The sequence below is a fragment of the Hypomesus nipponensis genome, chromosome 9, assembly GCF_054491055.1.
Source record: "Hypomesus nipponensis isolate SF chromosome 9, ASM5449105v1, whole genome shotgun sequence".
Classification (NCBI taxonomy): Eukaryota; Metazoa; Chordata; class Actinopteri; order Osmeriformes; family Osmeridae; genus Hypomesus; species Hypomesus nipponensis.
The window spans coordinates 7,964,686-7,985,584 of NC_140369.1; the positions used below are offsets into that span (position 1 = coordinate 7,964,686).

Here is a 20,899-nt window from a genome sequence, read left to right on the forward strand (position 1 = left end):
GGAAATTATATTTTTATTTGTATGTTCAGCCTTGAAATGGGCTCTATTTTAATTGAGTTGCACTTTTACAAAGAAAAGAGAGCTAAAAAAAGTGTTTTTTTAATTTATTTACCAAAAGAAAGTTGGTCTGTGTTTTTTCTCTCTGTAGTTGATTAGGATGAGGTGTCTGTCATATGTTTGGGTCTCACTGTTGTTTGTATATATAATGCTGTACATTGCATTCTGAGCCATCGCTGCATGCCTATGGGTTATCACCCTCTCCAAACGCTTTCTGTTTTCTGTGTGAATTAGCTGGTGGATTCATTCTTGCTTTTGCCTTATGAAAGCCAACAGTTGTAATATGCAAGAGCTGTTGCCTCTAAATAAAATTACTGTACAAACAAGGGGTGACCTCAGGTTTGTGATGTTTTTGAGAGTGGATGTCTGACAACCAGCAGAGGGCGATGTTGCAACATTACAAAGTGACTGGAATTAAGTACAACACAAGTTGTACACAAGGAATTAACTTGGCAAGACAAAACGCTAAATACTGAAAGACCAGGTTGAACTACATCAAAACCCATACTTTATTTAATGTAAAGCAATACAATTGACTTATTAAATAGCACTATTAGACTATAACACCATCATATGAAAGTATCATAGTGATATTTGACCTATGATCCTATCATATAATGATTGGATATAATAAATGGACAAAATCAAAACATTTTTCAATGCAAGATACAAAGTAGAGCAACTGCCAACCTTGCCAAAATGGGTGAAGCAAACCTATTCAGTGACTCAATAACTTTAGTGCACACTGGTCACAAAATTAGATTCAGGTGTGGGGAGAGAAGTATGTAGTATGTTTGCACAAAAAACTAACTGCAAACATGGTCTTGTTTTTGGAATGTGAATTAAATCAGAAGAGGGGCTCTTTACGAAGAGGGAAAAAAAATCTCTATGAAAATATAAAGTTGTATGAGAACAAATAAAAGCTTATTTCTTAAACAAAATATGTACATGACTTAAAAACAAACTAACATTCTTTATTATGGAACTTTTAATTATTAAAGTTTCCTAGTGTGATAATAAATGACAATAAGTCAAAGTGTTTCTCCAAATATTGGAGAGTTTGACCTCATTTAACAAACTGCTCTTTGATAAAGAAGCGGATATGAGAGGGAGCACTAATGCAGAAAGAGAGATGTTGCATAATTCTAGGTGAGGAGTGGATTTGTATGCTAGGGGAGGGAACAAACATGATCTCAGCCCACTTGAATCTCACAAAGTCTGCATCTAGATCTGACAAGGTAAAGAAAGCATACATTGTTTTCACTGAAATGTATCTAGACTTTTTTGGACACATTTTTAACCATGTCTTTGGTTACAAATAAAGCGTGTCCCTGCTAAAATGAAGTAAATACATAAATAGGCCAAACTAGATCAAACCTGTTTGACAGAATAACCTATTGTGTTAGTACATCCGGTTCAAACAAACAATGAGAGCAGAGGTAACATAGTCTTGTAGGTAGCTACAGTCAATCATTCAGACAAAATAAACTCCAAGCAGGAGCCACAGTATGCGAAATTACAGAAGTATACAAAACCTTTTTTACTGTGATCAAGATAGTCATATACAATACAAAACAATAATAAATCTTTATATAAAGCAATAAATGTTCACAGTAGATGCTGTAATACCACTTCAACAAAACATAGTATGAGGTTTTACAAAAAAAGAAATTATATATTTGGATAATATAGATATAATATGCAAGTAACAATGTATTTCTACAGGCATTAATGTTTCTTCCATTTGGTGGGCTGTTGATGAGCAGGTATTTTGACCGGTTGACCGTTCTGTGATGCATGCTAGGCTGAGTTGGGTTATGTTTGGAGGGATGGGCTATGTTAAGACATTGGAACTGGATCAGCTGGAGTGTGGGGTGAGTTAGTTGACACGTCAGTTCTCCTTTAATGCAGTCTAATTTAGTGTTGAGCCACGGTTCAGCTACTCTCTGTGAATCATCACTAAGTGGATTTAGGCAGTAACACTGACAGTATAGTGCAAACCGGACACAGCTGCTTTCTCATCGTATCAACTTAAACAACAGGTGCAACCGTTCAGCAGGATAACATTAAAACAAAATCAAAGACAAAAAATAAATATCAAAAACTTTTTTATCAGTGTAAAAAAAGTTATAAGGTTAATTCATTTAACCAAGATTCTGGAGGATAAAGGCCTCAGGAAAGTCTTCCAAAGTTCTTGAAATAGTACAAATTAAGTGCGTGTGGAGGTGAGTGTTTTGTCAGACGAGCGACTCCATGCTCTCTGTGGGGTCAGACTCATCCATGATCACCACCACTCCGTTAGTGTCCATGTACATGGGGCTTAGGCCACTGTCCCTGGAGCTGATCAGGCTCAGCATGGCCTGGTATAGGTACTGGTACTGCTCCTGGAAACACACACACACACACCGTGGCAGTTAGTTCGTTTTTTACATTTAAATTAGTTCTTAAAAAAAGTACTAAATTAACACTTCAATTTTACACTTTAGGCATTGTGTTTGACCTCCTTGTCTATTCTTTGTTTGTCTATAGCCACACTGCAGCTACAATTCACTAAATCTCTCTTACTAATTAACCGTCTAATTAACCCCGTAAGTGTTTCTTTGAGGGTGGCATTTGACCCCTGGTTGTAAAACATCACATTTAGCTCTCCAAAAACACATTTGCAAATAAGATTTTTTTGAAAGACCACATTTACAAAGCCAATGGGTCCTATTGTCTTACCTTGCAATGCCATTGGATGAATGTGGTCTTTCAAAAAAAAGAAATTAGCAATTAAAGAGCTTTAAGTGACGTTGTAATTTCACAACCAGGGGTCAAATGCCGCCCTCGAATAAACGCCACCCTCGAAGAAACACCGCAACAAAAATGAACATAGTGTAATAAAAGCTCCGGCGTTTAATCGAAGAAATATGGTAAACTGTTATGATGTTGTTATTACACTGTTACACTGCTATTACACTTACATTACACAGTGACTACACTGTTACACTGCTATTACACTTACATTACACAGTGACTACACTGTTGCAAAGATGAGAAGTCTGCTTCAGTCCACTTGATCTATTAATGTAGATTTAAGTAGACAACTTTTTACTACAACACTAAAACAGGTAGTAGTAATGGTTACTTTTTACTTATGTATGTCAGAGTCCATGCTTCTTTACTTTAACTTGAGTGAAAAAGTGTATTTTTAAACTTGATTATCTGTACTTCTACTTAAGGGATGTGAGTACTTTTGCCATCTCTGATAGCCATGTAAACTATCAGTTTGTAGCCTTTTTTTTCACTGTGTCCAACAGCAGAAGCTTCAGTGTGTATTTTTGGCACCCCATTTTTCTTCAAAATGAGCAGTTAAAATGTTCTCGCTCTTATAATAGCCTCTTCCAGGCGTCATTGTATGAACTCACCAGGTCAGTGAAGACACCAGGCCTCATGAGGTTGATCATCTTGGCCACCTGATAGACGTCTACGGCCCCCTCGCTCTCCAGCTGCTGGGACAGGGTGGTGAGGGCGCACAGAGTCCCCGCCGACACGGCCCCGTACCTGCTCAACCAGGGACGACACAGTCAAACCTACCGGTCCAGCCTGCACCGCTTCGGATTACAAACCCCAGGAGAACAGTCTCCAGCCCACATCCGGAGATGCTACTGCAGAGCTATATGCACTACTTGCATGCTAACGCTACATCAGGGTTTCCCCCAGCACTTTTCAGTTAAGGCGACTGCCTAAGCAACACACGCCTGCCGCCTTAACTACGTCGTCTGTTTTTTCCATTGCAAACCGTGACCAACGCCAGTCTCCCTTCTCTGCAGAACGCATTAGTCTATCGCACAAACTAGCCCGTCCCCCCCCCCCCCTACCCGCATTGGTCTATCGCACTGTCGCCCCCCACCCCCCGCCCTCCCCTACTTAACTAACACATTTCCTGTGGAAAACCCTGTACATGGATACTTACTCATCATGCACTATGGTGGGGCCATCTCGAGTCATGGCCTCCTCCTTGATGACGTTGATGAGCTCAAAGGTGCTGCTTAGTGGGGCGTCTGGATTTGGCCACTTGGGGCACTGGAAATGTCTCACCTCCAGGACGTAGTCATCCTGACCCAGGGAGAGACACACAGAAACAGGCGCAGTCAATACAGTATCAAAGGGCAGGGGAAGGAAGATCGGCCACATGTCAGAGGTCAGGGGTCAGGGCAGTTTACCTGCGTGGCCTCCAGGATGAAGTCGTGGATGATGATCTGCTCCTCGTTGGAGAGACACAGTCTGTCTTTACTGATGAGGGTTACGGTGAAGGCTATGCAGTTCATGGCCTCCTCTCGACTAGGCCAGTACACAAACTCATCCTCCGCCTGAACAAACACAAGCACACAGCAGAGGGACTGTGAGCATCATCACAGCTGGATCAGTTCACACACAATATTCCTACCAAAGGACAGGGGGGGAAAACCAGCTTTAAAAAAAAGACCAAGTTGCCGCCAAAATGGAATACTGGCTGTGACTGATATAGCTGCTGGATTACAGAGCAGACAGGTGAGCGGCAGGTTCTAGGACAGAGCAGGCTACTCACCAGACCCTGGTTGTCAGGCAGCATGATGATAATCTGGGCGTTGTGGTCCCAGATCATCCTCCAGAAGTCTGTGGTGGTGTGGGGCAAAGGATGCTGGGTAATGATGAACTCATTACTCCTGTAGTAACCCTGATAGATCAAAAGTTACACATGAATGGGCAGAACTGATTATCTGGACGCGTATATGATGGAGGTATATAAACAGACATGACTACCATACCATGATGTATGAGGCGTTGATGTAATCAGTTCCTTTCATGCCAGGGAGAGGGGCTAATCCTACCCGGGCTCGCTCAGCTGAAAATACGCAAACATCTTTATGACATCACAGAACTCATAGGTCCACAACCCTAAATAAGAACACCCCTATCATTCCCCCTATCATGTTGCTGTGGCAACAAATACACTATTCGGGAGCACAGCATGGTGCATGGGAAGTTTCACTTATTTAAGCTCAGCATAGATGTCAATTATGTTCTGTGTACTTATATGTTATGTTATGCCAGGTGCTTGTGTTGTCTTGTCTTAAGAATTTCAGTGCCCAGTCTGACCTTGTGTTGTTCTGTGTACCTGACAAATAATACACTTGAACTTGACCAATGTTTGTGTCTCGAAACAGGGGAGATGAGAGGCGAGGCAGAGCTGTGTCTATGATCCTGTGGGACTCACAGGGCACCACAGACGAGTTGCGGTTCTTCTCCTTGTTGCAGTCCTTCTGGGCGCTGAAGCACTCCACAAACCTGGCGTTGCACTGGGTCAGGAGCTGGAAAGGAAATCACACAGGGATGATTTTAGTTTTAGCTAAGTTGACAAAACCATTAGAAAATCTGATTATTTCGGTGGGCTAGTCAACAGAGGTGCCTTTAATAAAGTACATAGGACAGGAACAACATGAGGAACATCTCTGAGTAGACTTGGATTCTTAGATCAGATCAGCCAAATACTAAAAAGCATCAAGCAGCTGACAGGGTTATTCTAGTGGAATCTGCCAGCCATGGCAATGAACCACGCCAGGTTATTCTTGGCTGCTGAGGCCTACCCTGAACTGCTTCTCCAGGTGGGTGCGTCCACCCAAGCTGGGCATGAGGATGCTGTTGACGTAACCATGGAGCTGCCAGGCGGGAACCTCTGTCTCCCTGCCCAGTATGGCCTCCATCAGGGCGTCATGGATGAAGACATACTGCTCCTGCAGGGGGAAAGGGAGTTGGGACATCCAGGGCTTAGACACCACACAGACTACACATTGGGAGTAATAGAGGTCTGGTGAGGGGAGTCTGTTTCCTGTGTCTGCTACAGGTGAGGAGAAGTTGCCTGCCTTGGTGCCTGGCAGAATAACTGAAAGCTCACAGAAGCGTTACCTCAGTCTGGACCAGGTAGTTGCGTTGTGTGCGGATGTGTTTGAGGAACCCCAGGATGTTGACGGTGCTCTTGTCCTTGATCTGCTGCAGCATGCTGTCTATGACAATGTATGTCCCTGTCCGACCAACGCCAGCACTGTGGAGGTACAGCACAGTTCAAGCAGATCAGCGCCATGCATGAAATCCCAATATCAGCCTCTAGAGGGAGCTGGAGCCACGCATGAAATCCCAATATCAGCCTCTAGAGGGAGCTGGTGCCATGCATGAAATCCAAATATCAGCCTCTAGAGGGTGCTGGCCCCACACATGAAATCCCAATATCAGCCTCTAGAGGGAGCTGCTTTTGCTCAATGAAGACCAGTTTTTTCATAAAATGAAGCCTGTGGATTAGACTATAGATGGGTTTACACCGTAATGGCTCCTACGCAGCTGGCGGATCTGATCGCGGCCACTCTAGTCAGTGCTTCTGTTGAAGAACCGGCCCGGCTCTCTGTTCTCTGTTTTGATTTTAAATCAAATTAAAGTATATTAAATGATTCTATTTTTGACTGACGGCACGTCCAAGCCAGAGTTCACACACAGTGAAATATACAATTAAACCGGCCAAAGAATTGGCATTAGCAAGTTGTACCGTCCTATACTTATGCAAAATCAAATGGAAGTCTACATCGGACAGGCAAAGTAGTTCATACAGTAGCTCTGCTTCTGAAATGCTCCAGGTGTGAGTTTACACCGCGTGGAAGATGGATCCAAGCCTTGTCGGAGCCGTAACAAGTCGCAGACGCGCGCAGTGTAAACCCGGCTGAAGGGAGGGTGTGGGCGAGGGTCTCACCTGCAGTGCACCAGGACTGGGCCCATGTCTGGGGTACGACAAGCAGAGGAGCGGCTGATGAAGGTGAGGACGGGCAGGGTGTACTCAGGGACACCCATGTCAGGCCACTGGGTGTAGTGGTATTGGACCACCATGCGCTCATTCAGCCTCCCTTTCGAGTTCCCCTTCTGACCCTGAAACAAGGAGGCTTGCCTCTTAAGATCATGACTACTTAAAGGACAGGGAGGAATAGCAACATGCCACACGCTCAAATATGTTTTACACTAAATATGAGGAACGATATTGGTTCTTCCCCGAGCTGAGAGGCTTCAGCATCACCATAACAGCTGTTACCTTTTTTACTTTGGTGTTCCGTATAAGGAAACGCCGCAGTGTGTAGCAGGCGTGGACTTTAGTGCTCTTCAGTGTCACTACGATGTTGCCGTATTCCTCACTGCTCTCTGTAGGCCAGTATTGGTCACACTTTCTCTGAGAAGAAAAAAACACAAGATTCACCATGACCACCTCCTCTCTTGCGACATTTAGCCAATCGAGCCCGTGGTCCAGACGGTCACTCTTTCTCAGCGGGTGATGGAAGCTGCACCCACCCTGCCTTTCTCCACCAAGTTGGTGATCATGACGATGATGCCTGTGTTCTGCTCCCACACCATCCTCCAGAAGTCCTCAAACGTGGACTTGAGTGGTCCCTGGGCCGCGATGTAGGCCTTGGGCTTGTTGTAGCCCTGAGAGAGGAGAGGACCACAAAGAGGGAGGCACACATCATTGTAGACAGGTGACAAGAAGAAAAAGGAAATAAAGGAAGTTTATCAGCAGCACATTCCAAGTGATTGGGGGTGATATGACTCACATCCACATAGTTGGCATTGATGTAGTCACTGTGTTTGGAGTCTTTCCCAGGCAAGGCTCGTAATTTGACACGACTGTGATCATCTACGAGACACATAACAGTGAAGTGTCACATTACTGTCTGCCATAAACAGCGCTTCCTTTTAGTATCACAGGACAATCTGTCTCTTAACATCCAAGATCCATTAATATCCCAGCTTGTCCTGTTCTGGGTGTTGACTCACAGGCCACAATGTTGATGTATCTGTTTTTGTGCTTGTTGTCAAGGTGATTAGAATGCTCGGCTGTGATCTTCAAGTCTGCTGTGCAGCGCTGAACCTCCTAAGGAAGAGAAAGACAGAGACAGAGAAAGAGAGAGAGAGGGAAAGAGAGAGAGGGAAAGAGATAGAGAGAGAGAGAGAGAGAGAGAGGGAAAGAGAGAGGGAAGAGGGAGAGAGAGAGAGAGAGAGAGAGAGAGAGAGAGAGAGAGAGAGAGAGAGAGGGAAACAGAGAGGGAAAGAGGGAGAGAGAGAGAAAGCGTAGCCAGAAACAAAGACAGATGAGTGGGAGGAACAGCTTGGGACTGGGGGTTTTATGAAGCATCACATGAGGTCGAGGTGATTTGATTGCCCTCTCTGGGTAAACCCTTTCCCCATAATCAAATGGCATGTTGGACTTCTTACATTTCATCTGTAACACTATATGAAAAATATGAAAGGGGCTTGTAGACAGTATTAGTCCTCGCTGGACTGATGTTTTGTTGTTGTGCTAGAGAGAATCGGCTGTGGATGGCATCTGAATTAAGTATGTTCACATGCACCACTGTGAATGACCCCAATTAGACAGGTTCCTCAGGGTGGAGGTATTTGCCTGGTGTCTCAACCTGGTCAGAGAGACAGTGTGTTCCTGTCCAACCAAGCAGCAAATATACTTCCTTTAATTAACCTTCCTCCCCCAGCCATCTGCTCCACAACAGGAACAGACACACAAGAATACTCACATACATATATGGGAGTTAGATGGCTGAGCGGTGAGGGAGTTGGGCTCGTAATCAGAAGGTTGCCAGATCAATTCCCTGCCGTGCCAAATGATGTTGTGTCCTTGGGCAAGGCACTTCACTGTACTTGCCTCAGGGGGAATGTCCCTGTACTTACTGTAAGTCGCTCTGGATAAGTGCGTCTGATAAATGTAATGTCTAAATGATATTCAAGCCCACACACAAATGAACGTGCAGCTGATTTGATTTTATATTGGTGTGTAGCTGAGATCATAAAATATACATGTAAATCCAATGTGTTCAAGCCTTAGTGATCCCACCAAGGTCAAGAGAGAAGAGAGACGCCTACCTCAAACTCCTCAGCGAAGCCCTGGAGGTTGTTGGAGTAAAGCTCCATGATGTGTTTGATGAAGTGCCTCACTGGGACAGCATCCATGTCATCTAGAAGAACAATACAACCCGGGGGAACATCTCAATCAAAGATTGCTGGAAACATACTACACACACGTCTGTGTGGATACTGTGTGTGTGTGGATACTGTGTGTGTGTGTGCGTGTGTGCGTGTGTGCGAGTAGATTAAATGTAGCTGTTATGAAATGCATGAAAGCACCAATGTTCTTTGTCAGATCCCCCTTTTATGGGGGTGAGAGCCTTAGTGGTTCTGAGTGACAGGTGAAGCACCAGGGTTACTGATGTTCCTCCAGTCCCTGAGCCTCAGAGACGCCACCTCCCCATGCTCAGCCCCTCCTCCACCCTTCCTCCACCCTTCCTCCACCCCTCCTCCAGCCCTCCTCCAGCCCTCCTCCAGCCCTCCTCCAGCCCTCCTCCACCCTTCCTCCAGCCCTCCTCCAGCCCTCCTCCAGCCCTCCTCCAGCCCTCCTCCACCCCTCCTCCAGCCCTCCTCCACCCCTCCTCCACCCCTCCTCAAGCCCTCTTCCAGCCCTCCTCCACCCATCCTCCAGCCCTCTTCCACCCCTCCTCCAGCCCTCCTTCACCCCTCCTCCAGCCCTCTTCCACCCTTCCTCCACCCCTCCTCCAGCCCTCCTCAAGCCCTCCTCCACCCCTCCTCCACCCCTCTTCCAGCCCTCCTCCACCCCTCCTCCACCCCTCTTCCAGCCCTCCTCCACCAGCCCTCCCAGTGTTCTCATGAAGCCTAGGATCTGCTCAGATCTGCACATGGCCACACCGACCCAGGGATGACCTCATACCGCAGGCCTTGTAACTATTCAGATCTTTGAGAGCAAACGGAAGGGGTCTCTACATCGTGTCTGGGGTCGACTGATTTGGTATTAGTAACTATGCTATAAGTAAAATCCTCCATGCCTCCAGTCCTTCACAAAAATAGACATTCAAAAGGTTGTCATCTGGAAATTTTGCTAGCAGCACTGAACAGTCTCAGAATCACTGATCATGATGGATGTCATGTGTGCCTCAGTCAGGGCCACAGTTGGAGTCGAACAAGGAGCAGCACTATGCTCTACAACTGGAGGACATGGCTTGCTTGTTCTGTCGTCTCAATGTCACCTTGGGTGCCATGTTGGACAGACAAAACAGAACGCTGCCCTCTGTCTGACTAGCCTGCCAGGGCCGACACACCCACATAGGCCTACAAGACATCTACTGAGATGCAAAAGCACCAATGAGATTCAATATCAAAATGACATTGTCCTTGCATGCAAAGAGACCTCATTAATCACCTTGCAGACTGACAGCTATAGTACTTAGGCTTAACCAGTCACCGGCACTAAGAGGCTAAATTGGGTAATAGGAGAGTTTGGAGGGAGGTAGCATCTGTCTGATTTGAGCCAGTCCCCAATCACACATTAGGAAGAGGAGGTGATGGGCTGGTCACTGTGGCAATGAGACAAGCATACAGCAGGCCCAGCTGCTGGGTCTGGGCTGCTGGTTACTATCAGAGCCAATCTTCCCTCACAGCTGGGACCACAGGCACTCAAGCTCTCACCGCCGCGGTTCACTGCTAGAGGTGATTGCTTAGTTTTGGTTTAAACTGTTAATTTATCAAACAGCCTCTCCTACCCTCTCCTTTTCTCTGCTCTCCTCTATTCTCTTATCTTCTCCTCACCTCTCCATTCTTCTCCTCTCCTCTCTTTGTCTCTGTTGACAATTGAATCAACTGGCATAATAAATTCAGTTTTTAAAGGGCAAGACTGACTGATTTGAGACGTAATTTCTTTGTTTGTTTTTTTATAAAGAATAAAGGCACTACAAAGCTGCATTGATACAGGGTCAGAACAATAGTAGAAAATCAGTTCATGAAACAATCAGTATATTCAAAAAAGAGGACAGGAAGAAGTGGGTTTCAATAGTCTGTCCTACAAAACATTCAGCCAAGCACACACACATACTCACACACACACACACACACACACACACACACACACACACACACACACACACACACACACACACACACACACAGTAAGATTATTATAAGTTTTGGACTGCACCCCTCTGTCTTCGATCCCTCATTATTCTTCTGTCACATAAACATCTTGTTGTGGATGTCTTCTCTGTTTCCAAACCTTTATAACAATCACTGTTCTAAAATCCCCCTCGTAAACAGTACCACTCACCTCCACTCCTTCACCTTCACTAAAGTATTATTAACAGACTTGTCAATGCAGCAAGAGGCCCTCCAACCCTCCAAGAGAATAAATGAAAAAGAGGAGGAGACAATAAAAGTAGAATGGATGGAGAGTCCATTCTGACAGCAGCTGTGGTCTTTAACTACGGTATCCCAGCCTTGAGACGGGGCACAGTCAGATGCCCTGGGCTGTAAAGCGCTCAGTAAAGCTCTGGTATTGACTTCCTGCCACGTCCAAGCTAGACTGGGGCCTTGAGCTTGGCAGAAACCCAGTCAGAGCTGTGAACAGGCAGCTCTCCAGCGGCAGTTTCTCATGCAGATGCAGTGTGAGTGGCAGAGAGAAGAGGACTTGATCAGGCTCAAAGTAAGGATGATAAGCTACTCAAAGCTACAGACAGACTTCTACACGAGGCTCTCTGTATACAGATGAGAAGAAACGTAACAGTTGGTGCTATGTGACAGGAAAAGTAATTTTCAAACTAGTTTAGCAGCCTGCACACATGGCTTGTTTACCCCACTTATCTCTGGAAACAGCATTGAAGATCAAGGCTCAGTCTGCTCTAGCACTGACAGTAGAGCACCACCAGCCAAGAGAAATAGAGCACAACATGAGCAAAGAACCCCAAACTGATCCAAACCTTATGCAAAAGAAAACTAAATCTGACCTAAATTCTGTTACCTAGTGTCAGATAAGTTTGAGTCGAGTTGGGCTTACCTGGAATGGGGATAACAGGTATGTTGTCATTGGCGACCACTCTTGGAGAGCTACAGTCCTCCACGTAGAAATGAGCGGTCTGGAAAAACCTCCTGCAAGGACAAAGAAGACAGAAGCTTCCGGTTAACTCATGACATCACACATGCTTTGCATAGTCCTTCTACCTCCCAAAGTTTGGTCCCAAACGGGTCCACAGACCCCAACAGGCTGTGGAAGCTCCTGGAGCAGCTCACAGTCAGAGGAGGCAACGCAGAAACCTTGAGAGGAAGCAGTCTCTGAAGCGGGGGTCCGACATGACTGCAACAGCAGGCCAGACATCCAAGCTAACACATCGACACTGAGGCACTAGTACACCGTCCTCTGCTAGAGACTGTCTACCACAGCATGTGCATGGGGAGTGTAATTGGCCAGGACTGGCAGTAAACTGCTGTTAAGGGCCCCAGGGTAGCTGATGTCATACACACACACACACACACACACACGAGGCAGTGCTGGAGCAGCCTAAGAGTACATCGCAGCCTGTGGAGACCCAGTGATGTGACTGCAGGGAACTTGTAAACAATACCAAAAAAAACACCATGACACATTTAGACTTGAGTCTGTAGCAGCTAAACAGAGCGTTGCTGGGTTTGTCACACCACAGTGGCTTCAGCGTCAACATGCAGCACCAAATCAGTATTCTTGAAAATGTTTAGCCTTTTTCTTTTATATGAATATTGGATTTGCCAACAATCAACAACCAAAACTGGGAGATATACAGAAACAATCAGTAGCAACTTTTGAGAAATTGGATTGACCTACATCTACAAATACACCCACACAGGCAGTATTGCAGGTGCACCTGACTTTTCATGAGCATGCATCCCCAATGCACTAATGAAGCCCCCCTACCTGTACTTGATGCAGAGCAGAGAGCAGATGCTGGTCATCCTTGTAGTGGAGGAGTGAGAGAGAGACAAAGAACATAGGAGAGAGTGGCTAAACAGCATGTACTGTGTGTGTAGAGAGAGAGAGAGAGAGAGAGATAGAGAGAGAGAGAGAGAGAGAGAGAGAGAGAGAGAGAGAGAGAGAGAGAGAGAGAGAGAGAGAGAGAGAGGGGAAAGAGAGAGAGGTGGGGAACAGGCGAGGTGCATGTCCCCAGGCTTCGTCACAGCCTCCCCCCTCATCACCCACGTGTAATAACTCCCAGTGGGGGCAGGAAGGCGTGGTGTGACGGGGTGGGAGGGAAGGGGAGAGGGTGGATTGACACCAAGGGATGAGGGATGGATGAGCTCATCTGACTGGACTCCAGTTCCACTCACAGCACAAACCCTACCCACCAGCCCCACCCCCTGCTCCAGTGTGGCTTGCCCTTCCAGCGTCCACCTATACACACGAGGTGTGTGTTTGACATCTGGAGCTCCACCCAACCATGCCTGTCTCAGAGGATTCCAGATGGAGTCCTGCCCTCAATGCAATCATTGGCTTAACACACTTAATAGACTCATAAACACACATGATAAAGACATAGAGAAGTATACAACTGTGTACAGAAGATCCCTATCCGTCACCTTCTGTACTGTTGACAGGGAAACCTACATTCCTGACTAAAACCCTTCAGATCAGCTGGGGCTTGGAGGAGGAATTGCTTCTCCTTAAATGCCCCCCTATCGTGTGGTATAACTGGACTAGACTGATGAGGGACAGGATGAGACAGAGGGGGCGAGTGGAAGAGACAGGGGAAGAGAATGAAAGAGGGGGGGGAGGGAGGAGAGCGAGTGGGCTGATCTGGCCTTTCATCGCGTTCCGCTCCCTCGGGGAAGACAGCCATTGTCTGGGAGCTGTCACAGCCACCGTGATGGCCCTTTCACATCCCGACAGTCCCCCAGCTCTCACTCAAATACCACTGCAAGCGCACACATCTTTCTCACTCACTCACACACTCACTCACTCACGCAGACACACACACACAGATGAGACTGCTCATCACAGTCCTTCTATTTCCTTGATCTGTCTTCCACTAAAAGTTTTCCAACATTACATCTCAGTCAGAGGCTGTCATAGGTTCGTTGCAGGAGATCAACACGGTGCCAAAATCTGACAACGAAACAAAACAACATTTAGGGCTTCTGAGAACCAGTGGGAGACTACGCAGCAAGATAGCAGCACTACAAGAACATATGAATGTGCACTGACGCTCTCCACCCTGACACTGCTCAGGGCAGAGCTGAGCATAAATAAAGCATGGGGATCTGGTAATGATCCATTGTGCTGTTGTGGCTCATTAGACAGCCGGCATGTGCCGCTGGCCTCGCCTGTGTAATTACTGAGGCTGAGTGCTGGGGCTGGAGTCAGCACTGCAGATGAACACACAGCTGGGCCCTGGCTCTTGGCACAGCAAGGCCCTCTGGTCCCCCACCACCATCTCCTCAACCCCCCCCCCCACCCACCCCCTCCCCGCCCCCCGCCATCATCTTGTCTCCCAGGAGCAGAGAGAGAGAGGGGTGGGAAAGAGAGATGGAGACTTGCTGAGATAGCGGCAAACCTTCCAGATCGTTTTGTGATGCCAGCAGCATGGCCACGAGCGGCACACACACACGCATACACACATGTACACACATGTACACACACACCCTCTGGCAGATGGGCCTGAAATCCCCATGGTGACAGAGGATAAGTCACCCCACTTCAGACACAAGACCATGTCCGGCCTTTGGAGTGATTGTGTGTATGTGCGTAGTGGGAGACCTGGGGTCATAAAGGGGTAACTGCCTGACTGTGGAACTGTAGTCTGGTACTTAAGGGTGGCTTGCGGATCAAATTAGAGCTCTTAATCACAAGAACCAAAATGCATGACACAGGAGAAGCTCTCTCAGCAGCATGGTGTACCATGATGACCCACTCGTCCTCCAAACAAGACAAGAAAGAAACGTGGTCCTTTTGAGAACACACGCAGTATTGGACATCTTTGACCCAGTCGAGCAGGCCTCACCTCCAGTAGACCAGCACAGCCAGCAGCAGGACGAGGCAGAGGAGGGTGAGGGCAGACACCACCACCAGGGGGACCAGCCACTCCACACGGCCCATCCCAGGATGGGGGCTCCGGGTCATATTGGACACGCCGGTCCGGTCTTTGGCAGTAAGGACACAACAGAATGGATTACTTAGCACACAATCAGTCACCAAATACAATTTGTTTTATAGAGGGGAATAAACATCTTTACTACTGACACACTTAAGAGTCCTTTACTCTATTTGGCCACAAATGTGCATTCATTATTCCGGAAGCGCAGCTAGATCTGGAAGGTAATAGACTGGGGGAGCCCTGAGGCACATAGCAAGGCTTACTCAAATACATCCATTATCCACAATGACGAAAATATGTGATGTAGCAAACAGTTCATAAAACAAATATCCAGGTTCCTCGTTTTCTGTCTGCCAGGCAGCTATATACATATATATTGTATATGTATACATCCAATGGCCCCCGCAGCAGCCGTTTTATGCCTTCGAGGCACTGAGTTATACTGATACGCAAGCAAGCTGAGGCTGTAGCTGCAGCTAATCTTACGTCAAACTGTACTGTAAAAACAATTCCAGCCTTCAACTTGATTTTTAATTGCAAAAGTGTTGCATATTATGGCGTTTTAATAGTGAAACTGTAAACTTAAGTTTAAGGGGGAAGGCATGGGTTTGTAGTTTCCCTTTAAATGACACAATCCCTTGTATTTGGTGTGGATCTCGGCTCACCAGGTTGGACAGAGAAAGGCCAGCGTTTTTTCTCTTCGCCGCTCCCTTTAGGAGAGCGGGTGGGGCTTTGGGGAATCTGCATCTCTGTTGTGTCATTGTTGAACTCCTGAGTATTCTTCACCACATTGACCAGCTGGTCCTCCTCTGAACTGGGGGGCGCTGTGGTCGTCCGGGACGCACGGTCTTTCCCTTCATCTTTCTCTTTGGCTGTGGACGTGGGACTAGGGATGGTGGACTCTTTTGCCACGGTGCTATTCAGCTGTGTCTCCGTCACCTCATCGGAGGCATTCTTATTCTTCTTCTTCCTGTCTTCCTCCCCCTCCTCTTCCTCTCCTTCCTCCTTCTCTCCCTCTTCTCCCTCGTCCTGCTGACTCACCTCGTGCTCGTCAGTGTGGGTGTCTGTGTCTGAGCCGTTGGGGCCGGCTGGTTCAGGGGTGGAGGGAGCCGGCTGGGCGGGTGGGCGGGTGGCCCGGCCGTTGGTGGCTGGGGCCTGGGTGGGCCAGAGGGAGCCAGGGAGGGAGGAGATGACCCCCCCACTGAAGCCCAGCCCTGCCAGGAGGGTGCTGGTCACCACCGAAGCCACCGTCGCCTGGCTGCCACTGGAGGAAGGGCCCATGCCCGTTGCCATGGAGACAAAGGAGAAGGGGAGGCCGGAGGAGGTCCAGGTGGAGGAGCCGGAGCTGATGGGAGCCATGTCTGCAGACGAGGCAGGAGACACAGTGGGCTGGAGAGAGAGAGAGGGGGAGAGAGGGAGAGAGAGAGAGAGAGAGAGAGAGAGAGAGAGAGAGAGAGAGAGAGAGAGAGAGAGAGAGAGAGAGAGAGAGAGAGGATGAGGGAGAGAGAGAGAGACAGAGAGAGAGAGAGGATGAGGGAGAGAGAGACAGAGAGAGAGAGAGAGAGAGAGAGAGAGAGAGAGAGAGAGAGAGAGAGAGGGAGAAAGAGAGAGAGAGAGAGAGAGAGAGATAGAGAGAGAGAGAGAGAGAGAGAGAGAGAGAGAGAGAGAGAGAGAGAGAGAGAGAGAGAGAGAGGAGGTGTTGGGGGGATGTTTAATCAGCCATTATTCATTATTTTACAACCATGTGCTGCCATCTTCTGGTCACTTACCATTCCAGGTTTGACAATTCGTGACCCTTCAAATATCCTGGTGGTGTTTGCTAGAATGTAAAACCAAAATACGTTTATACAGAAAGCAAGACACAGGGGATGTAATGCACAAATCCAGTATCTCTTCTGCACAGTGAATGACATGGTGGGTTAGGCTGCAAGGCAGTACCGCTGAAGAGCAGGGTTTGGCTGAAGTCGCTGCGCAGGTCCTGCTGACACACAGCTTGCACTCTGAACAGGTACAGAATGTCTGGAGACACGTGTGTCACCATTGCTTTCTGCAGGAGAAAATAGACACACACACATTAATGACTGCAAACTTCAACATGTATTACCATACAAAATACAACTGTTAAGGTAAATAAAATATCGTACAAGGTGCTAATTCTATGTCATATATATTGCTACTGTTATACATCAAATGGAAGGGGAAAGAACTGTCTATATAAATATTGTATGTGAAAGTAGCTGGATAACCTTGATGTGCTGATGAAGAGATAAATGAGACGTATGATGTCTGCATAAAGCAAAGTCCATCAGCTGGTTAAACCTGTCTGTTCTAACATATGCTTTCTATCCTAACCCAACCTTTTACTGTGTGACTCAGAGTGTCCTTATGCTCAAGAGGATGTTCTACAACAAATTATTATTACAGAGGTGTTTCGGTGTGCGTGTGGTGTGTGCATTGGAGGCAAAGGGGCTTGAATTGGAGGTCCTGAGTGGTTTTCAATTGATCCTCTGATTGCAGAAAGCCTGCTGATCTCTAATATGACCAGGATAAAGGCGTCGAAAGACGGAAATTGAAAAAGAAAAATGGAAATGAAGAGAAAGGGAAAAGCAGAGGGTCAGACAGATGAAGTAGAACACTTTGACTGTGTGAAGGGAGAAAGAAAAAAGGTGCTAGTTGAGTACGGTGAAGAGAGATGGAAGTCATTGAAAAAACACTATTCTTCCCGGAGAGGCCTTTCCTGTTGTCACTGCTGATTTACTTTATTAACTTCAGCCAACGCGCCTCTGGCTTTGGGCACCTATCAATCAAGCTCTGACTGGGAGCTAGACATGCGCTGCATCGCAACTTTTAGACTTGGCAAGTCTGCTGTCTAACTAGCCCAAGTGGCAACTACCTGTCTTTACATGGAAAACAGAGGACAGATTTGACATCAATGTGATTGTAATTAGTCACACAAAGTGTCCATTTAATCTCAGACTGACACGTTTGACTCAACGGATGGAAGGCATTTCACACAGCGCGTGTGTGTGAGTGTGTAAGTGTGTGTGATTGGATACCAAAGGCCCAGCGTTTATTAGCAGGCAGGGGGAGATTGACAGGCTGGTGTCAAGCCCATTCGATCCAGACAGACTCTCATCCAGAACCTGTCAGAACATTCTAGTCACCTCCCATCATCCTGTCATTCCTCTCTCTGATCCTCTGACACCACATACAGTAGGAGACAGTCCAGACCAATCAAACCTAATGGAGGCATCTCCCACTGTAATATGTCTTTTTTTCATACGGCACTCAATCTTGAATGGATTGAACAGGAGATGACCTTACCATGCTCTGCTCTCCAGTCTTGTGGAAGGTCTTCTCGTACGCTTCCTCACTCCTCGTCCAGCTGTAGGAGACCATATAACTGAGGATAGGGGGATGGTAGATGGTCAGTGGCCTTTCCCAGCTCACCACCAGCGCCGTCCGGTTCATGGGCTTGATCTTCATGTTGACAGGAGCGCTGCTGCACACTGCGAGAGAGGGGAAGGAGGAAGGGGGGGGGGGGTGGGGGGGAGCAGAGAAGTGATTCATACAGTAAGACACAATAGCAGCATCCTAGGCAGGAAGATGCCCCGGGGAGCCGTTGTTGTAACGCGCGGTGACAGACACTAGCGGGAATGAAAGGCCTGCTGGCTGGCTGTGCTGTGATCTGAGCAGCTTTGTGAGGCTGGCGACGGCAGGGACACTGCGTGAGTGGGTCGCAGGGAGCCCGAGGAGAGGCTGAATCTGTTATTACTGTCTGCCTTTGACTCACTCAGTCGTTTGTACCAGAACATCTTCAAACGGCCTGAAATACTACGTCAGCTCATAAAGAAAACCACCGCTGGGCCTGGCGGGTCTCGAGACCACAGCACGCAGGAAGGGCGTCTGTCTGCCTGGCTTATGGCTGAGGACAAGGAAGCCGGTGAGCATGGGACTGGAATATCAAACAGTGGATTTCGGTAACTGTGCACGGTGTTGTTAGACAGCTGACAGACAAGATGCAACATCCCTGCAGTGCGGTGGGAAGACCTAAAGGGGGCACTGCAAGCTACAGCATTGTATCCATGACACAGGCGTCAGAGGCGGGGGGGGGGGATCAGTCAGGGTATCTGTTAGCATGCGAGTCAAAGTCAGAAAACTGGTTCATATGACATCTGCACCAGGTTTCTGAACTGGGCTTTCAGGCGGCGAGAGACCACTGCTGTGCAAACAGCACATGAACAGGAATGAGTGGAGGAGAGAGAGACTCCTCACTCATAGGAGTGAGAGAAGCAGAGTACAATAACGGAATCGAAAAAAAATCATGTGAAGGATTACCAAAAAAAGCTAGTAGGTGCAACTGGGATACATGTGTGTTTCATGAGATTCCATATAGTATAGCTGGGTTTCACTGTGTCCATACACAGGTGGTGAGGACCCGTTCAGGACGTGTGTTTTCATGGGATTCCATTGATTGAGGATTTAAAAGCTTTTTCTCTATTTATTCACCAGCCAACGTATCTTCATCCTCATTATCCCAAATCATCATCATCATCGTCAGTCCTCATGCACCTTAGCCTCGACCTGAACACAATCTAGTCATCACCCAGAAGGCCAAACACAAACACATGCGGGTTTGTTTGGACAGGGTGTCCTCCCTTCTAAGCCAGAGGATTAGTGGGAGTAGAGGGAGAGAGGGGCAGAGATAAATAGAGATATGTTAATGAAGAAGACCAAGAGAAAAGAAAAGGCTGCGAGAGAAACAAGGAAGACGAGAATAAGGAAGACATCGGTCGGAGAATTGTTTCCGCCTGTTGACATAATGGCACAAAAGCAATTTCACAAATTTGTACGGCTCTATTTTTAGCATGCATATTAATGATGGTGACTGTTCTGGCCCGTTACAGCGCTCCAACTTCATCACAAGCGTTCCCAATCAATTCTCCCTGCCAGACTCCAAACAAAGAGCCCCCCATTTAAAGGAGCAGCAGTCTGTGTTCTGCTTCTACAGCACTACAGCTGGAATCACAGCTCTGACGCGCGTGTATTCGACAAATGGATGAAGGGTAGGCTTCATGAATACACTGTAAGTATTAAGTGAGTGAGTGAGTGAGTGAGTGAGTGAGTGAGTGAGTGAATGAGTGAGTGAGTGAATGAGTGAATGAGTGAGGTGTATCCATGTGTACCTCTGGTGGCCTCAGTGGCGTGGGGGTTGACCAGGACGTCGGTCAGATCCCTCTGCCATGCGTCCTTCACAGAGGACTTGAAGAGCATTCGGTTGTCCAGCTGCTGCAGGGGTCTGTAGTTGTTCCTCAGGTACTCCACCGACTTGACGTGGTCCTGCTGTTCTGTGGTGAAGATGGAGTAGAAGGCCTCCAGCTGACAAGCAGAAAGAGAGAACCCCGCATGAATCATCGGTGATCCTGACGCTGGTGAATGTGTCTGTGTGTGTGTGACAGCGTGAGACACCGAGAGGATACGTGTCACAGTGAGACGGGTTTTAAGGAGGATCCAGCTTGAGGGCCCCTGAGGTGGCCAATTGTCACCGAGCTGCACAGGGTTGCCGATGCTCTCCTGTGAAGGCTGAGCTCCCGCAGGCCGCAGCTCAGGACACCTGCAGGGGGAGGCTGTGGGGGCAGGGCCGCTTGCTGTCACACGGGGTGTAACATTTCAATGGGGCAAATTTGTAGCCATCGATCGGTTTGACTGGGCTCCTGTAGAGCGCCGTAACGACTGCACGTTAAAGATCCTTGGAAATCAATGAGTCCAATGGAAGCTTTTGAGAAATGAATCATATACTCATAAAAGGAGCTCTGTAAACATCAAAAAGATGGCCACCCTAGTCAATAACCCCCACACCAGTCAACCACGGGATC

At 47.4% G+C, this 20,899-nt stretch overlaps 1 protein-coding gene across 6 annotated transcripts in view; it reads right to left on the bottom strand.

The window, feature by feature from the left end:
- Positions 1–547: 547 nt before the first annotated feature.
- The window catches only part of ca16b (carbonic anhydrase XVI b), a 70,861-nt gene continuing 50,509 nt past the window's right edge, over positions 548–20,899 (bottom strand). For 5 of the 6 annotated variants that reach the window (XM_084704638.1, XM_084704642.1, XM_084704641.1 and 2 more), the window contains 22 exons: positions 20,210–20,402; positions 18,348–18,532; positions 16,962–17,070; positions 16,793–16,842; positions 15,689–16,412; positions 14,931–15,069; positions 11,960–12,051; positions 8,989–9,080; positions 7,888–7,984; positions 7,665–7,747; positions 7,405–7,539; positions 7,151–7,285; positions 6,818–6,990; positions 5,986–6,121; positions 5,667–5,813; positions 5,297–5,390; positions 4,848–4,924; positions 4,628–4,756; positions 4,263–4,409; positions 4,013–4,155; positions 3,465–3,600; positions 548–2,441 (listed from right to left, as the gene is read on the bottom strand). In XM_084704638.1, coding sequence (XP_084560764.1) covers positions 2,295–2,441; positions 3,465–3,600; positions 4,013–4,155; positions 4,263–4,409; positions 4,628–4,756; positions 4,848–4,924; positions 5,297–5,390; positions 5,667–5,813; positions 5,986–6,121; positions 6,818–6,990; positions 7,151–7,285; positions 7,405–7,539; positions 7,665–7,747; positions 7,888–7,984; positions 8,989–9,080; positions 11,960–12,051; positions 14,931–15,069; positions 15,689–16,412; positions 16,793–16,842; positions 16,962–17,070; positions 18,348–18,532; positions 20,210–20,402 — 3,363 coding nt within the window. In that variant the 3' untranslated portion in view covers positions 548–2,294. Of the gene's footprint in view, positions 2,442–3,464; positions 3,601–4,012; positions 4,156–4,262; positions 4,410–4,627; positions 4,757–4,847; positions 4,925–5,296; positions 5,391–5,666; positions 5,814–5,985; positions 6,122–6,817; positions 6,991–7,150; positions 7,286–7,404; positions 7,540–7,664; positions 7,748–7,887; positions 7,985–8,988; positions 9,081–11,959; positions 12,052–12,850; positions 12,890–14,930; positions 15,070–15,688; positions 16,413–16,792; positions 16,843–16,961; positions 17,071–18,347; positions 18,533–20,209; positions 20,403–20,899 lie in introns of all 6 variants that reach the window. The other variant, XM_084704644.1, reaches the window with a different exon arrangement.